At 44.5% G+C, this 22,011-nt stretch overlaps 1 protein-coding gene across 1 annotated transcript; it reads left to right on the top strand.

Moving 5' to 3' along the window:
• The first annotated feature begins 18,420 nt into the window (after window positions 1-18,420).
• Window positions 18,421-21,802, top strand: LOC123093455 (ubiquitin carboxyl-terminal hydrolase 3). Its single transcript, XM_044515427.1, has 6 exons — window positions 18,421-18,745; window positions 19,287-19,403; window positions 20,031-20,129; window positions 20,225-20,410; window positions 20,507-20,688; window positions 21,064-21,802. Exons 1-6 carry the CDS (start codon window positions 18,629-18,631, stop codon window positions 21,461-21,463), a joined length of 1,101 nt encoding a protein of 366 aa, XP_044371362.1. The 5' UTR covers window positions 18,421-18,628; the 3' UTR covers window positions 21,464-21,802.
• Window positions 21,803-22,011: the final 209 nt, after the last annotated feature.

Genomic DNA, 22,011 nt, shown 5'->3' with positions numbered 1-22,011 from the left:
TCTCCCCCTTTGGCAACAAGTTACCAAAAAGTTCATAGAAAATGCATAGTGCTAGATCGACTCTCAGGCTTGATCTTCAGTTGGTGGTGTCCGAGATAGCTCCTTGGACGAAGGCTTCAGTTGATGTAGAGGGTGCTGGAGTTGATGCTGAAGCTGGTTGCACTGGAGCTGAAGGGGCAGTAGCTGGTGCTGAAGATGTTGCTCTAGTGTCTGGCACTGGCACAACAGCTGACCTCTGAGCTCTAGGCACTCTGGCAAAGACATTTGTGGTTGTCTTGCCCTTCCTCTCCTGCATGTCATCCTGCAGTTGCTCCACAACTGACTGAATCTCAGTTACTTTGACATCTAGATCATAGAATTTTTGTTCCATGATTCTTTCCAAGCTCTCCTGGTTTTGAGCTAAGGTGGCCAACCCCTTCTCAATCCTTAGTGATGATGCTATCAAGTAACCAAGCTGCTCCTGCTTGTTTTTCAAGAAATACTCAGATGCCTCCTCTTGAGTTGGCATCTTGGCAGCCTTCTCCTTCCTTGCCTTCTCCTTCTTCTCTTGAGCTTGAACTGATGATGGATCATCCTCATTCATGACAACCTCATTGTCTTCAAAGTCTGGATAGAGTGGAAAATGTTCCCTATCCAATAGATATTTGCCAGTTCCCATCTTTGAGTTGATCAATTCCTGAATCTGAGGTGCATAACCACAGCTCCTCTTATGATCTGCTGCAGCCCTCTTAATGGTTTCAACTATAAGGCTCATGAGTTTGAATTTCTGTGGCACATCAAATAAATGCAACATATTGATGGCATGCCCTCTGATCATGTTGTGGTCACCAGACTTGGGCAACAGAGTGTGCCTCAGAATCCAATTGATAGTAGGCAGCCCTGACAACAGAAAATGGACTGATCCAAAAGAGAAAGTCTCTAGGGCTTTGTCTGGGATCTCCTTGTACATGTGTGCCATGGTATTGTGTCCCATTTTCTTCTTGGCATATACATCCAGATCATCATCATTTTCCTTTGGGGCATTTATCAGTTTTGCCCATTCTTCAACAGTGGATTGGTACCTTGTACCTTCAGACATCCAAACAATTCTTCCATCTGGGTAAAAATGTGATGTGGAGTAGAATTGCATGATAAGTTCATCATTCCAGTTTGTGAGCTTTTGCCCAACAAAATCTGCAACTCCACAAGCAACAAAGCTGTCTTGCACTCCAGGATAGTGCTCTTCATTTTCCTTCATGTAGGTCCAGTCGACCCACCTCATATCACAAACTATGGGCTTCTTGTCCAATAAGATTGTCTCACAGAAGTCCTGATGTTCCTTTGTATGGAACATGTAATCAACAGTAGTTCTTCTCCTTGTGGCATATGGATCTGCCATCCTCCATAGCCTCAATCCTGAGTCTTTTCTGATGTTCATGTCCTCAGCCACAGGATGGGCATCATTGTGATCTGGTATCTTAGGCTTGAGCTTCCTTAGAACCTGTCCTTCTTCATCTTCCTCCTCAGCAACCTCAGGCACTGGGGCCTTGTTCTTCTCAGCAGCTGGAATACTCCTAGTATACCTCTTTGGTGCAGACTTGGCCTTGGGGGCAGCTTTGGGTGCTTCCTTGGGCTTAGATGTTGCAGCCCCAGATTTAATAGCATCACCCATAAGCTTTGGTGCCTTTGGTGCTGGTGCAGTAAGCTCTTCCTCTTCCATCATGGAAGGTTGACCAACAACTCTGGCCATGGTCTTCTTGACCCTTTCCTTCCTCTTCTTGCCTTCAGCAGCTGGCTCTTTGGGATCAGGCTTTTCAGGCAGTTGAGTTGATGCTCTGGCCTTGGACATTGGTTGTCTTCCTGCAGGCCTTTTAATCTTCATGCCTGGCTTTATATCCTTTGCTGAGCCATATTCCTTCTTGAGCACCACTTTCTTGGAAGTAGCCTCATCTTCTTCAGCTTTGTAGTCCTCATCTTCTGAGTCTGAGGTTCTCTTTCTCCTTTGCCTGGTAGCAGCCTTAGGCAGGTTGCTAGGAGTGCTTCTGCTCCCTTCATCTGAAGTGCTGGAGGGACTAGTGCCCTCACTCATGTGAATCTGCTCTGCTGACCTGTTCTGACTGTCACTCTGGTCTGACATGCTGCAAAAGCTGACTGCTGACCCTGTGAAGAGTTATAGATGAGATAGAGTGGATGAGCATCACAAAATGCAGAGATTTTTCAAAAGAATGATTCAAAAATTCAGTTTTAGTTTTCCACAGAAAGCATTTCGGATCAACCGATTTTCAAACTCGGTGATACCGAAGCAGTTTTTGGAACCTAAACTGATGAACTCGGTTGGACCGAGTCACAGTTCGGTGGCACCGAGACTGCTAGGGTTTCACAGAATCCTAAAATCGGTCGCACCGATTAGTAATTCTAGGTCAGACCGAGAGTCACTAGTGCAATGGCATATGCCAAATCGGTGAGACCGAGTTTTTCAACTCGGTGGGTCCGAGATGGTTTCGGCGGAAACCTAACCCTAAAAATTTGAATCTAATCTACTCTACGGACTACTTTGGCTGGATAGGATTGTTTCAATCGTGGCAAGAATCAATAAGAGTACAATGTGCTAGGAATCAGATGTGGATAGCACAAAGATCGAGTCCATACCCTAGTGCGGCGATGAACTCGCTACGGCGGCAACGGTGGGGTTGAATTCTGTTGACGGCGGCGGAGACCAGCGACAGGAGGCGGCTGGCGACGAGGAGACGATCCGGAGACCTTCGATGGCAGAGCGAGCTATTGCGCGGGCGAAGGGGTTCGGAGAAATTTCCAAAATTTTGCCCGTGTCTATATATAGCCCGACCCTATCGGTGTGACCGAGTGGAACAACTCGGTGGCACCGAGATGCATAACTGTGTTCAGTTACAGCAACTCGGTGTGACCGAAAAGTTCAAACCGGTTGCACCGAGATTGAAAACTCAGATCAACTTAATGATCTCGGTAGGACCAAAATGGAGGAATCGGTCAGACCGAGAATCACAAAGAGGTTTTGGAAGTTTAAGTCTATGACGAATCGGGGACTCCGAGTGCTCCTCACACAGAGTGGTTCGAATCTGACTTGATCAAATTTTGTGATGTAGCATGAATAGAGTTTGAGACGAGAAAAGCATAGATAGCTAGAGAGGGTTCTTAGGCATTCTTGTCCATCCACTTGGCCAAAAGAAGACTGAACCAAACAATCAAAACAACAAGTGGATGTCCTTGAATGAGTAAAATATGCACCAACATGCTCACACAATAAAATGGCAAATGAAATATGTGGCAAAGCATGCACAACCAATTCTAGCATCTATCAAACAATTGGCGATGACTAGGTCATCTATATATGAGTATATTGACTTAGGAGTCAAATGAGAACATTTGATCATAGGTCATACTCATCGTTTAAGCTCAAGTGGGGTTACCACTTTTACATAATGCATTGATGTGTTCACACCATTAGAGTTGCTTTGACTCAATTTTTGAGTTAAGCTCCCCCTAGATGTGAGATCCCCCCTTTAGAGGGATGAACTAACCTTGGGTTTTGTCGATGATGACTTCATGTAGGTGTTGAAGATGTGGATGCTCAATGTTGAAGTAGATCATTTGGAGCAATCCTTTGGAGTGAGTTGCACTTTCAACTTACCTACATGGGTTAGTCCCACAAGGAACAAACAAGAATATCCATAGACATAGAGTGATGCACACACAAGATGATGTCCATGAAACATTAGGTTACCTTGTCCCTTGCCTTACCAACATGAGGGTTTGTGACTCCTTGAACTAGTGCAAGATGTGGAAGTTGATTGCACTTGTCCTTGCCATAAAGATATGAGTGAAGAATGTTGGCGGAGTCACCCTCAAGAACTCTCTAGTTCTTCTTCTTCGGGATCCACATCATCTTGATGGGAATCCTTGGAGTTGTAGTTGTACTTGATGAAGTAGAACTTGACGTAGTCTTGGGAATCCACTTGACCGAGACCTTAGGTGCTTCTTCAAATGCATCAATCTCTTCTTGAAGCTTATCCTTGCCTTTGTTCTTGTGGTCTTGTGGAGGAAGATCATCTTGAGCTTGTGTTCCCTTGAAGGAAGTAGGATCATACTTCTCTTGTTGAGGAACAAACTTCGTCTTGGGGTATTGATCTTCTTCCCACTCAACTCCATTGGCATTGAACTTTCGTTCAAAACCAACACCTTGATTCTTCCGGTGTCTTCCTTGCTTGCGTACAATTTCCTCGAATTGCTTACTCCCGGCAAGGCTCTTGTAAACACCTTTCTCTATAATTCCCTTCAATAAGCTATTTTCTTGCTCAAGTGTAACTTGGCTAAGAGAATCATTAGTGGAATCAAGAGAACTACTAGAAGCAACAATATTGGATTTAACATTATTATTGTTACTACTAGAGGAAGTATCTTTCTTGTACTTGTTACCAGACTTGACTTGAGGCATGTAAGTAGATAAGAGTAAACGCTTGGCAATGTAAGAAGAACTTTTCTTACGGAGATCATCATTGATTGCCTTTAAGAACTCATGCTCTTGCTCAAGATTGAGCTTTTCAAAGCGTAACTTCTCATGAGCCCTTAAAAGTTCTCGATGATCTTCGAAGATAGTTTCATGAGCCAACTTTAGAGTGTTTAGTTCTTTAGTTAGAAGCTCAATTTTCTCCTTATCATTGTCATTCGTTTGATTAGCATGATTAATTGACGTTTCATCATAGTATTCATCACTAGAGTTGTCAACAAGTAAATCATCATCCACAAGCAAGTCATCTTCATCACTATTGAAATCAACATACTCAGGATGTGTTACCTTTGGACCTTTGGCCATGAAGCATCTTCCAATTCCTTCATTTGGTGAATCAAATATGTCGTAGGAGTTGGTTGACACAAGTGCTAGACCGGCAACACCTTCATCTTGAGTATGTTCGGAGTCGGAGTGATAGCTTCTCTCGGAGTGATTGTCGGAGTCGGAGCCGGATACCCATTCACCAACATGAGCTTGATGTCTTCGTTTTGTGTAGCTCCTTGATGACTTGTCCTTCCTTTCCGAATCCTTGCTTCTCCGTGAGGGTCTTCGTTCATAACGATCATCTCTACTCCTCCTCTCTCTTGGTGGTGATTCTTCTCTTTTGCTTCTTCTTTTTGGAGAATCTTCTCTTCTTTTGTAGGGTGTCGTACACTCATTGGAGTAGTGTCCAGGCCTCCCACAATTGTAGCAATTGCGCTCTCGACTAGAAGATCTTTTGTCATGATAAGACCTTGACTTGGAGCTTCTTTCTTTGCTTCTACTCTTGTAGAATTTGTTGAAGTTCTTCACCATTAAGCTCAATTCTTCATTGAAGGTTTGTTTCTCACTTGATGATGTGGGGGCTTCACTTGAGGCTTTGTAAGCACCACTTGACTTGTTGTGAAGTTCCTCCTTATCCTTGAGTGACATCTCATGAGCAACAATTCTTCCAATGACTTCCGTTGGCTTGAGATTTTTGTAGTTTGGCATCATTTGGATCAATGTGCACACGGTATCATACTTTCCATCCAATGCTCTTAGGATCTTCTTGATGATGAATCTGTCGGTCATCTCTTCACTCCCTAAGCCGGCAATCTCATTTGTGATAAGTGCAAGCCTAGAGTACATTTCAGCGACACCTTCACCATCCTTCATTTTGAACTTGTCAAGCTGACTTTGGAGCACATCCAACTTGGATTCCTTGACGGATTCGGTACCTTCGTGCATATCAATCAAAGTATCCCAAATTTCCTTTGCATTCTCAAGACGGCTGATTTTGTTGAATTCTTCGGGGCACAATCCGTTGAAGATGATATCACAAGCTTGAGCGTTGTATTGCAGCATCTTCAATTCTTCCGCATTCGCTTCACGGTTCGGTTCTCTCCCATCAAAGAATTCACCTTGCAAGCCAATACAAATAATTGCCCAAACGGCGGGGTTATGTCCGAGAATATGCATTTTCATCTTATGCTTCCAACTAGCAAAATTAGTACCATCAAAGTAAGGACCTCTACGGTGATAATTTCCCTCGCTAGACGCCATACTCTCCTAGGTTGTGAAACCAAGGCTATGACCACCAAAAGCTATGGAAATCAAAGCAAATGGAGACCAAAGCTCTGATACCACTTGTAGGACCTTGAAGTATGTCTAGAGGGGGGTGATTAGACTACTTGACCAATTAAAAACTTAACCTTTTCCCAATTTTAGAGTTTGGCAGATTTTAGCTATCTTAGGACAAGTCAAGCAATCATCACACAATTCAAGCAAGCATGCAAAGAGTATATAGGCAGCGGAAATTAAAGCATGCAACTTGCAAGAAAGTAAAGGGAAGGGTTTGGAGGATTCAAACGCAATTGGAGACACGGATGTTTTTGGCGTGGTTCCGATAGGTGGTGCTATCGTACATCCACGTTGATGGAGACTTCAACCCACGAAGGGTAACGGTTGCGCGAGTCCACGGAGGGCTCCACCCACGAAGGGTCCACGAAGAAGCAACCTTGTCTATCCCACCATGGCCGTCGCCCACGAAGGACTTGCCTCACTAGCGGTAGATCTTCACGAAGTAGGCGATCTCCTTGCCCTTACAAACTCCTTGGTTCAACTCCACAATCTTGTCGGAGGCTCCCAAGTGACACCTAGCCAATCTAGGAGACACCACTCTCCAAGAAGTAACAAATGGTGCGTTGATGATGAACTCCTTGCTCTTGTGCTTCAAATGATAGTCTCCCCAACACTCAACTCTCTCTCATAGGATTTGGATCTGGTGGAAAGAGGATTTGAGTGGAAAGCAACTTGGGGAAGGCTAGAGATCAAGATTCATATGGTAGGAATGGAATATCTTGGCCTCAACACATGAGTAGGTGGTTCTCTCTCAGAAATGGTAAGTTGGAAGTGTAGGTTTAGTCTGATGGCTCTCTCCATGAATGAAGAGGAGGTGGAGGGGTATATATAGCCTCCACACAAAATCTAACCGTTACACACAATTTACCAAACTCGGTGGGACCGATTCAACAGACTCGGTCGGACCGATTTAGTAAACCTAGTGACCGTTAGTGATTTTCGGTGGGACTGACATGCAACTCGGTGAGACCGATTCGGTTAGGGTTAGGGCATAACGTAATCTCGGTAAGACCGATTACACAAACTCGGTGAAGACCGATTTTGGTAATAAGCTTTCCAGAGAGTTGGTCAGGTAAACTCGGTGGGACCGATTTGCTCTTTTCGGTGAGACCGAAATGTTACAAAAGGGAAACAGAGAGTTTACATTGCAATCTCGGTGGGACCGATCGCTCACTTCGGTTAGACCGAAACGTTACGAAGGGAAACAGAGAGATTACAATCCCATCTCGGTGAGACCGAGATCCCTATCGGTAGGACCGATTTGCTTAGGGTTTGTGGCAGTGGCTATGACTTTTGGAATCGGTGGCGCCGGATTGGAAGAATCGGTGTGACCGATTTTGGCTTTGGGTTTAGGTCATTTGTGGATGTGGTAAAGTAGCTGAGGGTTTTGGAGCATATCACAGAGCACATGAAGCAAGAGGCTCATTAAGCAACACCTCATCCCTCCTTGATAGTATTGGCTTTTCCTATAGACTCAATGTGATCTTGGATCACTAAAATATAAAATAAAGAGTCTTGAGCCTTTGAGCTTGAGCCAATCCTTTGTCCTTAGTATTTTGAGGGATCCACTTTCATCATCCATGCCATGCCATTCATTGACCTTTCCTGAAATAATAGTCTTGGAATAGCATTAGCTCAGTGAGCTATATGTTGTTATGAATTACCAAAACCACCTAGGGATAGTTGCACTTTCAAAGTGGCTCGGCACCTGCCTGAGCCGAGTGGGTTGTGAGCTGACTAGACGGTCTCTACACGCACAGATGCGCTATGGATCCGGTCTCTGGACTGGGACACCATTGCTTTTTGTGACAATGCTGTCTTGAGGAGCACCTGGTTCTGACGAATCCCTTGTCCGGCTGAAGAGCTAGAGGGCTAAATGGAATTTGTGATCCAAGTGGCGACCGCTTGATTTTGCAATGGAGTACTAAGAACTTGATACTTATGAGTCTGGTCACTCGAGTAGAGCCAACACTTATGCCGACTGGAGCTGGGTTGACGGTGTTTGCGTTCATCCAGCTCCCTTTGAAGCCGTTCGAGGCAATCGCGCTCGGACAAAGTAGCTAGGCGAGTCGACTCCATGGCTAAAGCCTTGGGAGTCGTTCCGGTGATGGGAGTATTCAGGAGCTGGTCATTCCGACGACGGAGCTCATCTCGCTGCTCTCGAGTGAGAGCTTGAGGCACATACGGCTCGTTCCTGGGAAGTCGTCGTTGGTGTTGATGTGGGATGCACCCACGTGATCGTCTTTGGGCTCCGCGTAGCCCAGGGGCACATGGTGCTCGGAGTTATTCGCCATAAGGATCTCGGTGGTCGACTCGACGCTCTCGGACTCGGACTCCTCTGAGGAATCGTCGAGTGATCCATTCAAGAGGTCGAGAGTGGGCTCGTTGAACTCGATAGCCGCCACTTGTTCCGTTGCTGCATGAGTGGCGACAACGTGCTTGATCCAGCGCTGCAGCCGCGAACGCTCGGAGTGCTTGCGATGACGCATAATGGTGGGATGAGTGACCACTTGGTATGGAGTCGAGGGCTGTCGGAGAAGGACTCCGTAGGAAGAAGCTAGGAAGTGCATTGCGCCACGGATGGGCAACGCCTCCACGTCCAGCGGGGCCTCGCGTAGCCACACTGAGTTGTCGGTGATGAAGGAGATCTTCCCGAGGCGAATTTCACCGCCGGCTGACATGATGATGATGAAGAAGAAATTCACCTACACCATGAAAATTTGCTAGACGCCTAGCCCCACGGTGGGCACCAACTGTCGGGGTTATGATCCTGACAATGAGTACTAGGGTATGAATAAGGGGGAAAAGACTAGCTACGATGTAGGTGTAACACACGGTGTTTAACGAGTTCAGGCCCCTCACTCGATGGAGGTAAAATCCCTATGTCTCTTGCCCTGAGTCTTGCTTTGATTTGATGGATATGATTACAAAGTTGAACGTGCCCGGCTATGGAGAGGGGTGTGGCTTATATAGAGTGCGACATAGCGCCATATCTCCCACACCACCGGGGTAATTAATGACATTGAATGAGGCAGTTACTAGTGTAATGAGCCTATACTACAACAGTTAACATGTAACGGTAGTTATAACTCTATTTAGTGGACGACTTAGGATCCCTCGACCGTTGTAGCCCCCACGATGGCTTCTTGCGATGTACATCCGAGTGGTTGATTGTCCACCGAGTGATGTGTGGTCATTCGAGTGTTGTGAGGTCATCCGAGTGATCCTCCTGGTGTACACATCCGAATGCTGGCATGGTCTGGGGACCTATCTATGATGGTGATGGGCCCCATGTGGGTCCCAAATGATGGGTCCTTGACCCCTCTGTAATAGGTGACCACATCACTATCCATGAATATTATTTGAGTTTTCTCTGAACTCTTTTATGCATGATTAATATAGCTCTGTATTTCTTCTCCGATTTATTGGTTTGGTTTGGCCAACTAGGTTGATTTAGATTGCCATGGGAAGTGGTGCTTTGTAATGGGTACGATCTTACGGTACCCAATCCTAGTGACAGAAGGGGAGATGACACATATGTATAGTTGCTATTAAGGGTAAAAAGATGGGGTTTATTCATACGTGAGTTTATCTTGCCTACATCATGTCATCTTGCTTAAGGCGTTACTCCATTATTTATGAACTTAATACTCTAGGTGCATGCATGATAGCGGTCGCTGTGTGGAGTAATAGTAGTACATGCAGAATCATTTCGGTCTACTTGTCTCAGATGTGATGCCTATGTATGATCATTGCCTTGGATATCTTCATAATTATTTGCCTTTTTATAAATTGCCCAACAGTAATTTGTCTACCAATCGTATGCTATTTTCTCGAGAGAAGCCTCTAGTGAAAACTATGACCTCGGGTCTATCTTGTATCATATATTAAAACCAAAATACCTTGCTGCTTTTTTACTTTATTTATTTTATTTTATATTTTTTTGACCTATATACCAAATACCATACAATTTAATCTTGCTCATAACCATCAAGAATTGACAACCCCTTGTTCGCTTTGGGTTGCAAGGATTTGTTGTTTTGTGTAGGTGCTGCTAACAAGGTGCTGCTTGGTTCTCCTACTGGATTGATAACCTTGGTCCTTAACTGAGGGAAATATTATGTCTATTGTCCTACATAAAATCCCAACACATTTCACAAGTAGCAGGTTCCTTGGGAGGCTGTCGGCTCATGGCGCCTGTTGGTGGGCTGCCTTATGATTTGGGCCAAGTAGCCTTTTTTGTGTCGTAGGCAGGTGTCTTGCTGTAACCCGGTTCCCACTGGGCCGATAGTATCCCCCGGGCCTGCGGCGCGCATGTTCCGCTGGCTGGGGAGGGGCGAAACGACACAGGGCCTAAGGCTACCGGGCCCAGGAAGACACGTGGCATTTCGACGGGACGGGGACGCCCCCACTCCCCACAACGCCTCAGTAACTGTTGTCTTAACCATAAAGCCTGCCTGCATGGGGCGCGGGCACATTGTTGCTCCGCCTTCTTAGGCACTGCTCCTCTGCTTCATGTACTCCCGACCTCCGCCATCGCCATCACTCCCAAGAGGAATCTCTCCGCTGCTGCACCTGCCCTGCATGACATGCGGTACCCACCCTACATGGCTCCTTGGGAGGCCTCGAGAGAGAGGGAACCTCGCGAGGGGGGGCTCGCGAGGCCGCCTGTAGTGGTGGTGGAATCGGTGAAGTCCTTCGTGGAAGACAGCCCCTCCCGAGGCAGGGTCCTCATGAGACTGTCAACTCGTGGCGCCCGTTGGTGGGCTGCCTTATGATTGGGGCCAAGCGGCCTTTTCTAGGCCGTAGGCAGGTGGCCTGCAGTACCCCGGTTCCCACTGGACCGACAAAATATATTCGTGAAATAATAAAGGATTCAGATTTGAAATCATGGCACTCGGGCCCTAGTGACAAGCATTAAGCATAGCAAAGTCATAGCAACATCAATCTCAGAACATAGTGGATACTAGGGATCAAGCCCTAACAAACTAACTTGATTACATGATAAATCTCATCCAACCCATCATCGTTCAACAAGCCTACGAAGGAATTGCTCACTCCTGATGGTGAGCATCATGAAATTAGTGATGGAGGATGGTTGATGATGATGACATCGTCGAATCCTCCTCTCCGGAGCCTCGAAGGGACTCCAGATCAGCCCTCCCAATGAAGAACAGGAGGTGGCGGCAGCTCTGTATCGTAAAACATGATGATTCCTACTCTCTGATTTTTTTTATTAACGAATAGGTAGTTATGGAGTTGGAGTTAGGGTTGTGGGAGCTGCCAGGGGCCCACAGGCCTGCCAAGCGCGCCGCCAGGGGTGGGCGCTCCCCCTGGGCTTGTGGCGCCCTGGTGTCCCCCCTCTGGTAATTTTCTTCGCCAATATTTTCTATATATTTTGAAATAATTCTTCATAAATTTTCAGCTCAATCTGAGAACTATTTTTCTGCACGAAAACAACACCATGACAATTCTGCTGAAAAGATCGCCAGTCTGGGTTAGTTCCATTCAATCATGCAAATTAGAGTCCAAAACAAGAGAAAAAGTGTTTGGAAAAGTAGATACGTTTGGGATGTATCACTCTCCCACTAAAGATAAATCAATCTAGTTAGCCAAACCAAACAGATAGATCGGAGAGAAATACAAAGCTATAACAATCATTCATAATAAAGTTTACAAAAGACTCAATTACTTTCAATGGATAATCTAACCATAAACCAACAATTCATCATATACCAACAAACACACCACAAAAGAAGATTACGTCGAATCAATCTCCATGAAGATTAAGGAGAACATTGTATAGAAAATCAAAAGGAGAGAAGAAGTCATCTAGCTACTAGTTATGGACCCGTTGGTCTGTGGTAAACTACTCACACATCCCCGAAAGGCGGCAAGGATGATGTAGAAGCCATCCATGATCGATTCCCCCTCCGTCAGGGTACCGGAAAAGGCCTCCAGATGGGATCGCGGAAGAACGGAAGCTTGCAGCGGTGGAATAATTGTTTCGGGTGGCTCTCTGTTGGTTTAAGGATTTATGGGAATTTATAGGCTTGGATTTAGGTCAAACAGAGCTACATGGGGCCCACAAGCTCAGGAGGTGCGCGCAGCTTGTGGCTCTCTTATATCTATTCTAACCTCCCCCCGAAGCTTCTAGGGTCCATTCTCATCCAAAAAATCACCATAAAGTTTTGTCATGTTTGGACTTCGTTTGGTATTGATTTCCTGAAAAGCAGAAAAACATGCAGAAATCAGGAACTAGCACTGGGCACTGAGTTAATAGGTTGTTCCCAAAAATAATATAAAATTGCATATAAAAGCATATAAGGCAACCCAGATTGATAATATAATAGCATGAAACAATCAAAATTATAGATACGTTGGAGACGTATCACTTCTCTAGGATCAGGATGGAGGAAGAGGAGTTCCTAAAGCTTTCTAACAAGGTCGATGTAGGGGATGATGACGACGGCATTGACTAGAGCGATCTTAGTGACGATTAGTTGTGTTGTTGTTGTTGTTGTTGTTGTTGTTGTTGTTGTTGTTGTTGTTGTTGTTGTTGTTTTTAGTAGTAGTAGTAGTTTAAGTTTGCATTTCGTACTCTAACTATGTTAGTTTGCATGCTTTGTACTCGAACTATGTTCAGGTTTGCATGTTTGGATCAAATTTGCAATGATGTAGCTTAGTTTCTATGTTTTGGTGATCTAAACTACTTCTTCAATGCCCTATTTTAGTGCAGTTGTTGGAGATGCTCTTGAGGAGCGAGACAACACTTTGTTCTAGGTTGGCATCCATCAAGTTATACGGATGACTTCATCTTGTTTTAGACAAGTGAAAGGATCGAAGAGGTCGATTAGAGGGGTGGAGTGTCATACAGGACTACAAATTGTTAGCATAACTTCCTATTTTAGGGGTAATGTATATAAAGTGAGCTCTCTAGATATGCAATTGTAGTGAGAACAACCTCAATGGAAAGCAATCTAATGTACTAGATAAGCAAGAGAAACAAGATAGCTAGCAAGCACAAGAAGTAAATATACAAAAATAGATTAATCATACAAGTTGTGGACGAGGATGTATCATGAAGTTCACACTCATGAGGAGTTGATAACTCCGTTGAAGAGGTGGAAAGCCAAAGAGCCCGATGAGGAACAATATATTAGAAAAATAAAAATAAAATCATATGTCAAATTTGTTTGGCTACTTCTAGATACTTCTATTGTAGTCCGGTATTTATTTTCTTTTCTCAACCCTAGCAACTATTTTCTAGTCTTCTAGCTATGAGTAGAATGGTGAATCTTAGTAATGTTTTTGGGAGTGTTCTAGTCATAAGTAGAAGTGAGATGTGAAGACTTCCCAAAGCCATATAAATAGAGATCCTCACCTCTAGTTTTTAAACTAGAATATGTACCCCCCCCCCCACTACATATAATAGAACTTGGTGTTCTTATATAAGATCTTGGACTAGATGTTGTGCTCTAGGATTCGATTGAACTTATGCTGCCTTATTGACCCTATCTCCGCCTCTAGAGCGATATCTAGCAACGTTGAAGTTGTTCCTTCAATACTTGTGTTGTACACATTGTAGCAGCAAGAGGTGGAGTTGTGTAACATCCCAAATTTTCAATTTGGAATGTTATACATAGGTCATCCATGCATATTATATTTTATTGCATTTCCGCTCCGCAATCCTCGAAATCCTAAGCAACTCAAGGACCCTCGGAGAGAGTTGGGGATTTACCAGTTTTCATATTTGATTCCTATCAAATAGTGAAACGAGGATTTTGATTTTAATTATTTTTCTCTCCGAAAAATATTTCTTATAAAAATACATGAGAGGAGATAATATGACTTCTCCAAAACAATTGAAATATTGGAGGAAAAATGTTAGAATCATTTGTTTGATTTTATTTGAGTCTATTTGGATTTTTTTGCATTAGAAAAATTGCACGTTTTTAAGATTGCATTTTAAGGGCCAAGAAAATGTTCATCTCGTTCTAAATATTTTATTAAGACGATGAAAATTTGTTTTGGCATTTTTAGGTTTTTATTTTATTTTCTAGGATTTTATTTCCGTCGGCAAAATTATTTTAAAAAAAAACTTCGGGCATCGACTGGGCCGAAACCCAGCCGGGCCAGCCCAACTCCCCGCGCAGCCGCAGCCGCGCCACCACCGCTGACTCGGACGAGGGACTCCTCTCGCCGCCGCGCCATGCCCCCTCCTCCAAGCCCCCCCTCTTTATAAGCCGCCACCCCGCCGCCCCAAATCACCACCACCACCACCACTGAGCCGCAGCCGTCGCCTCCCGAGCCGCCGCTGCCGCCGCCCGCGCCAACCGCCGCCACCGCGCCTCGCCGCCACCGCCGCTTGTCGCCCGCGCCGCCGCCGAGCCCCGCCGCCCCGCCGCCCAACCCCGCCTCGCCGGAGCCACCGCGCCGGAGGTACCGCGCCGGATCCGAGCCGCCATTTTTTTAAAACCGTTCGGTTTTTTTAGAAGCCCTAGTTCATTTTTTTAGATCGGTTCGCCGGTTTTCTCGATTGTTTTAATTAGCGGACGTTCATCCGTACGTTCGTTTAAATGCACGGTTTTCTTCCATTAGTTACAGATAACGAACGCTCGTTCGTTAGCCTGTTCGTCAGTTTTCTTTTATCGGATTTATCTGCGATTATTTTCAGTCACGATTTCTGATCCGATCTTAGTTTCTATTTATCTTTTCGCTCGTTAGTCGGAATCAGGTGATTCAAACGCCTAGAGTTTCGCCTCGAGACCCTCTTTCTGTTTAATCAACTTAAACAAGATTTTGATACTATAAAAATTGACTTTAGTCCATATTAGTAAACGGATCTTGTTTCTTTTGCCGTTTGAGTTTCGTTGCTCCGTTTGATTTGATTTTTTTGCAAACCGGAGTTCTTAAGTTGAACTTTCTGGTCAATCTCTTTTATTTGAAGTTTTGCTCGTGCATCTTTGCTAGTTTCTTATGTATGCTATTGTTTGTTTGTGATAGAATCCCCAGAGTGCGAAGCGTGTTACTACGAGTCTCTAAGATTCACGGATCGTCAGTAAGGCAAGTAACACATTGATCATACTCTTTTCATACCCAGTTTTCATTGCATTAGTTCAATCCTCAAACAATGCATGATTAGGATGTCTTTAACTTGAGGGTATTGGGAAGTAGTTGATGAGGTAGAACCTATTGCCCTGCTTATTATCAAACCCTTGGGAGTTACTTCTACGTTATGCTTATATTACTATGCTATGCTCGTAGACGTGGATTGGGTTTGAGTGTATCCATGACAGATGTGAGATTCTTAATTAATGGTTCAACTTAAGGTGGCAACTTTAATACACATCTGGGTGGATTGAGGCACCTGGGGAACCCAGTGTTGTCTGTATTTTTTTTTGGAAATCCTGGGGTATCTGTGTGATCTTCCTATGGACCGCCACCCAGGCTTAAAGGAAACTGAGATGATTCATGCTAGAAACTTCCGTGTGCAGCAACAAGCTACTATGGGCTCTAGCATAGTTGAGTAAGTTACGTGAAGCTCTTGAAGAGGTAGATCAGCAAGTAGTGGGTTTTGTAGGTTTGGTATGGTCTACCCGGAGTAGGGAGTTAATGTTTCTGAAAGACTATGTCTCGGTCATCCGTTTCTCAAACACCGTGCAGTGCGAGAAATCCAACGGAAGCGATCGAGTCTTGTGGGGAAAAGTGCGCAAACCTCTGCAGAATGTACAATCTAATCGTGGTTAGCCGTGTCCCCGGTTATGGACAATCTTGAGTATCTAGTACTTGGGTTATCACATGTATCTCATCACTCATAATTAATATTGTTTGGTTGATAATTACTTTAATTTGGGATTGAGTTGGGGTTATACCTTCTCAATGTTTCAACCACCATGATAGTTAAATAAAATTATTCCTTTGTTGTAGGGAAAAATTTGCTTTTCGCAAAACTATAACCATAGAGCTTTCCACCAGCCAAATATGCATGTAGTGATAGCATTATTCTGTTCTTGCTCTACTGTGTTATATTACCAGCATATTACATGTGCTGACCCGTTTTCGGGCTGCAACGTATTATGTTGCAGACTTTTCAGACGAGGAGTAAGGTTCGTTAGGTCGTTGCCATGCAGCTCGGCTATGTCATTAGAGTTGATGGACTCACTTTATCTTCCAAGCCTTCCGTTGTTATCGCATTAGATGGCCTTAAGCCATATTATTGTAATAAGTTCTCTTTTGAGACATTCGATGTAATAAGTGTGTGATTGCTACTCTGTTATAAATCCTTCGAGTACTGTGCGTGTCAGTATTACTGATCGAGGGATGACACTGAGGCACAGAGACTTGACCGTTTGAGGTCGGGTCGCTACAAGTTGTTCCTCCACAACCTTGTGCTGCTTCAGGTGGTATCAGAGCCCCGTTGATCCATACTAGTTCTTGTTGCTCTCTTTGAGAGTGAGGTACAACAAGCAATGAAACAATTGGAGAAGAGGATGGATGTTGCAGAATGACAAATCAAAGAGCTGTGTGAAGATCTTAATCAGAGATTTGACTAGCTGTTTGAGATGATGATAAAGGGTGTTCTCCTGCTGCTAGTGAAGAATATTCATCTAAAGAAGAAGATGATATTCAACGACGAAGAAGGGGAGGTAATCTTGGAGCAAGACTACCACAACAACATGCAATTCATTGTACTTCAAAAAGGCTAATTTATGTTAAAACTTCCGAAGGTGAAGAATATGATGATGCCCTTGAAGAACCTAATCTCTATGCATATCGGAGAGTACCAAACCGTACATATGTAAGGGATATATACATGGTGAAAGTTGAGATCCCCACTTTTAATGTAAATATTGATATTGAAGGGTGCATTGATTGGTTATATGAAATGGAGACTTTCTTTGAGGTCATGGAGGTTCCGAAAGATTGTAGAGTTCCTTTGGTCGCGTACAAGCTGGAAGGAGGAGCCGGTGCATGGTGGCATCGTGTTCAAGAAGAACGCAGGCTAAGGGGAGAACCTTGTGTGAGAACTTGGCGGTAAATGAAAAGTCTTTTGAAAGGAAGATTTTTACCCGCTTACTATAATCAGTCCCTATTTATCCAATTCCAAAATTATGCTCAAGGAAATAGGACTGTACTACAACAGCTTGTGCTTTTGCAGGTCATCAAGTATTTTCTGGCCCTTTGCCGGGGAGCCTAACACTTAGTCATTACCTACCTGCTTGCATATAGTTTAATTTGTTCATTGCTATTATCTTACTGTTTTCTCTTTAAATCAAAATAAATAAATAAAATACTAATCATGTCTTCCGAGATTTATCTCAATGAACTGAAGAAATCTACGACCGAGCACAAAAGAGACACAAGCCCACGCCATTGGCTATCGACCCTTTCGGAGAGGAAAAAAATGATGTGCTAGTTTTTTGGGGAAATCTCGCCATCTTGATTAACTCAAAGCAATGTTCATAGGTACAATAGCCGGATCATGGGGTGACCGAACCAAATATGACGACCACTATCTATAGAGGTAGCATATTTGGCAAGATTGCGAGCTTCAAAATTAAACTTCCTACACTCAATAATGAAATTACAAGACTGAAATAAAGTCCTGCAACGTCCTATTTCCGCTATGATCGCTCCATGAGGGCCGTCCAAGCCCCGAATATCGTCTTGGATAACACCTTGGAAATATGATGCAACACAAATGTTGCGTAGTCCAAGATCTTCAGCAACTGACAGAGCTTCCTGACATGCAAATGTTTCAAGTGTAGTAGGATCGGCAATACTATTGAAAACTACCGTTAAGGATCCAAGGTAGGCTGCCGTGTGGTCTCTACAAATTGCAGCCGCTGCTCCTTTGTGGCCACTATGCTCAGAAGCTCCATCAACATTAATTTTCATCATGCCTGCAGGTTATGAAATCCACCGTTCAGTCAGTGGTGATTTAAAACGTCTTGTACTTTCTCTAGTGTTAAAAAATGTCTTACATTACGAAGAAGGGAATATACATATAATCCTGAAAGTTAGACAAAACGTCACGTAAGGATTTTTAACGGCGTGGCGGTCGGTCCGTTCTGCAGCGCAAGGGGGGAGCCTGTCATTCTCTGCCAGCAGTGGCCGATCCCACGCTCCTGGATCGATCCAGACCGTCGAATCAAGATAGACACGGTCGGTCGCAGATATCGCACCGGACCGGCCGGCAGCGTCCACCTCCACCAGCGCAGCGCAGGCGGCCGCACCGATTTGACGAGTCCTTCCGTTCTTCCTCTACTACCACCCCAGCGGCACGCACAGTCACGCGGACGCCTTTTTATTTCGCCCGTTTCCTCCAAACCATCCATCCGTCCGATTTCTTCCTCCTGCTCCAACCCCCCGCCCACCGATCCCCAAGTCGGTACTGGCCCGCGTCGCACCGCACCGCACCGCATCGCCGAGACGAGCCGGCGGTGAGGCCGATCCGTCGCCGTGCAGCGCGGGCGGGCAAATGGGAGTTGGGCGGTGATGGGCGCGGCGAGCTCGAGGCTGGAGAAGGCGCTGGGCGAGCAGTTCCCCGAGGGCGAGCGATACTTCGGCCTCGAGAACTTCGGCAACACCTGCTACTGCAACAGCGTCCTCCAGGTACGGACGCCCTGCCCCCAAAACCGAGATCGTCGCGTGCGCGCGGGCGCCTCGTTTCCTTCGCCCCCAAGGGCGGTGCGCGCGCGATTGATTCGTCCTGTTCAATGCGTCCCCCGCGTCGGGAGGGGCGCGGTTTTCCGTCGGATCGCGGAGCCTTGAATTCGATCTTGCGATGTCGGGGTAGATTTGTGTGCGGGGTGAGCGCAGGCCGCGGAGCGAGTAGTGAGGTTCAGAGTCCAGTCAGCGCCCCTTGCATGGAGAAACTCACTCTTGGGGTTGGCCTGATGGATGATGAGATGTTGTTCCTGTTTCGATTATGTGTGTTCGAACTTTGAACCGCGAGGTTGCATTTTTAATGTTAAAATTTTGACAATGGGGGATTGGGGGCGCTCAGCGCTTCTGCATAGACTGCGTGTGAGTTTTGCCCTGTATGGATGGAGGTGTTCTCATCAGAAACATTGTTGCGAGAGAGAGGATAATATGTTTTCTCGATTTATATTCCTCATGGGATTGGCTAAATTGTTTTGTGATTCTATTACAGGCACTTTACTTCTGTGTTCCTTTCCGCGAGCAATTACTGGAGTACTATGCTAACAATAAAAGCGCCAGCGATGGCGAAGAGAACATGTTAACCTGCTTAGCTGACCTCTTCTCTCAGGTACCACTGCAGCTATCTATTGTTGAAATTGTTTCCTCTGCCTCAGTTTCCTTAAGTTCCATTTGCTGCGTCATATACAAATCAGAAATCACATGTAAGCATAAAATCTGAACTGGCACTTTATCGCATATCCCCTGAATGACATGGGATTTTCTCTGGTTCATTGAGGGGTTCCTCATCAGTGGCCTGTAGTGTAATGCGTGTGTTTCTTGAAGAATTCTGCATTTGGCAGTATCTAGTAACCCCCCTGGAGTGTTGCTAGTGTCAAATTCAAGAATTTGGACTGTGGAGCAACCCCAGGAGCCTTTGTAATTAATTGATAAACCTGGAAGTGATTATAACTATAATGCATGTTAAATGGAGAACATTCACAGGATAGCACTTGCTACTGTCTTGGTTGATCTCTATGGTTTCAGGGTTTGTTTGTGTTTAACTCTGTAGTGAGATGATACATAGGTGCTAGTCAATTGCCTTCGTTGTTTATCTTTTAGTCTGAACATCAATGTTCATTGGGTAGTGCCCTTTATGTGGAGGCCTTTTACTAGTTTCAGTTGTATGATTTGATAATAGTAGCTATGCTGGATCAACATTGCAAAATATAATTGTCATCTTCCTCTGTGCACACAGATCAGCAATCAGAAGAAGAAAACAGGCGTTATTGCTCCAAAGCGTTTTATTCAACGACTGAAGAAACAGAATGAGCTTTTCCGCAGCTATATGCATCAAGTAATACATTACGTGATGATGACACATTTACTAGCGTGTTATGGCATCTCAATCATCCCAATTGACCATGACTGCTATACTATTGTGTTTTACAGGATGCTCATGAATTTCTGAATTTTTTGTTGAATGAGCTAGTTGACATTCTCGAGAAAGAATGTAAAGCCAATAAAGAAACTCCTCAAAATTCATCTTCAAATAAGAGTTCTAATGGCCCTATTAATGGTCAGCCCAATGGTAGTCATAAAGAACCAGAGACTACATGGGTCCACAAATGCTTCCAGGTGAGTTTTCATCCATTTCTGCCTATATTGTTTCTGTATGAATCATGCTCTTATTGCAGTCTGGGAGATGTGCCTCATGGTATTTTATTTCTTTAGGGAATATTGACTAATCAAACAAAATGTCTGAGATGTGAAACCGTCACTGATAGAGATGAAACATTTCTTGACTTGAGCCTGGATATAGAACAAAATAGTTCAATCACCAGCTGTCTTAAAAACTTCAGCTCAACAGAAACTTTGAACGCCGAGGATAAGTTCTTCTGTGACAAATGCTGCAGGTACGTTATTCCATTTCTTTTGATTGCCTGTTGTTTCCTCATGTGATATCCGGTATCTCCATTTCCTCCTGGTCCACATCATGATTTAGTAGAGTAGCATCAGAGCTTGTGGAAATGTTGTTATTTATTACCTCTGCCTACTTGCTTGACTTATGTGCTTTAAGTTCATTCATTGACTATGCACTAGCATATCAAACTTCCAAGTTCAGTTATTTGGCAAAAATTGTGTGTCACAGGCATTCATTTTCATTTCGCCTATCATAATTTGATCTGATATTCAATGTATCAAAATTGTTGCATTGCCTGTCTATTGTTTGTGTGTTTGGATTATCTCTATTTATCTTGGACCTTGATTGAAGTTGTCATTAATTTCAGTTTACAAGAAGCACAGAAAAGAATGAAGATAAAGAAACAGCCAAACATCCTGGTAATCCATCTCAAGCGCTTCAAGTACATCGAGCAGCTTGGGCGCTACAAAAAGCTGACATACCGAGTTGTTTTCCCACTGGAGCTTAAACTCATGAACACGGTCGACAACTCAGACTTGGAATATTCCCTCTTCGCTGTGCTAGTCCACGTCGGAAGTGGGCCAAACCATGGCCACTACATCAGCGTGGTAAAGAGCCACAACCACTGGTTGTTCTTCGACGATGAGACTGTTGAGATGACCGATGAGTCCATGGTACAGACATTCTTCGGCTCGGCACAGGAGTTCAGTGGTAACACCGACAATGGCTACATACTCTTCTACGAAAGCGTCGCTAAAACAAGCTGATGCCTTCCGTATATCTCGTGATTAGCAACACGGTTTTTTTTTCCTTTTGTCGCCACACCCCCTGCTCCGTGCTATATAGAAGATTCGGTAAATCAGAATAATTAGAATGGCAAAGACCATTCAACCTTAGATGCTTTGGTGGAGTCAGTGCTTAGCAATAAAAGAAGCTGTGACGAGTTTTGCGGGTGGGTACTATAGCCGCCGAATCTTGCAGTCTTCTTGATGTTGTGTTTCCGTTGTGTTGTGGCGCAAGTTTGTATTGATCTGGAATAATGTTTCTCAAGAAGATCTTATCATGTGAAGGGATGCTTGTATCTTGAAGCCTTCTGGCTTGGTAAATTTTTGCTTGGGAGAGCTTCTGCTGATTCTGAAGTATACACATGCGAACGAATCTACGGCCTTCCTTTCTTTGTCATTTGTATTTGTATATACTGTATACTCTGATTTGGGAGCGCTTGTTCCAACGTGCTAAGCTCCCGAAATTGCGAGAAACCGAATTCAGATATGTACAGCCACATACATATGTGGTGTGTGACTGCATAGCCAGT

Source organism: Triticum aestivum, chromosome 4B, assembly GCF_018294505.1.
Source record: "Triticum aestivum cultivar Chinese Spring chromosome 4B, IWGSC CS RefSeq v2.1, whole genome shotgun sequence".
NCBI lineage: Eukaryota > Viridiplantae > Streptophyta > Magnoliopsida > Poales > Poaceae > Triticum > Triticum aestivum.
Note: the sequence above shows the minus strand (reverse complement) of the source record. Positions and strands in the feature narration are given on the sequence as shown.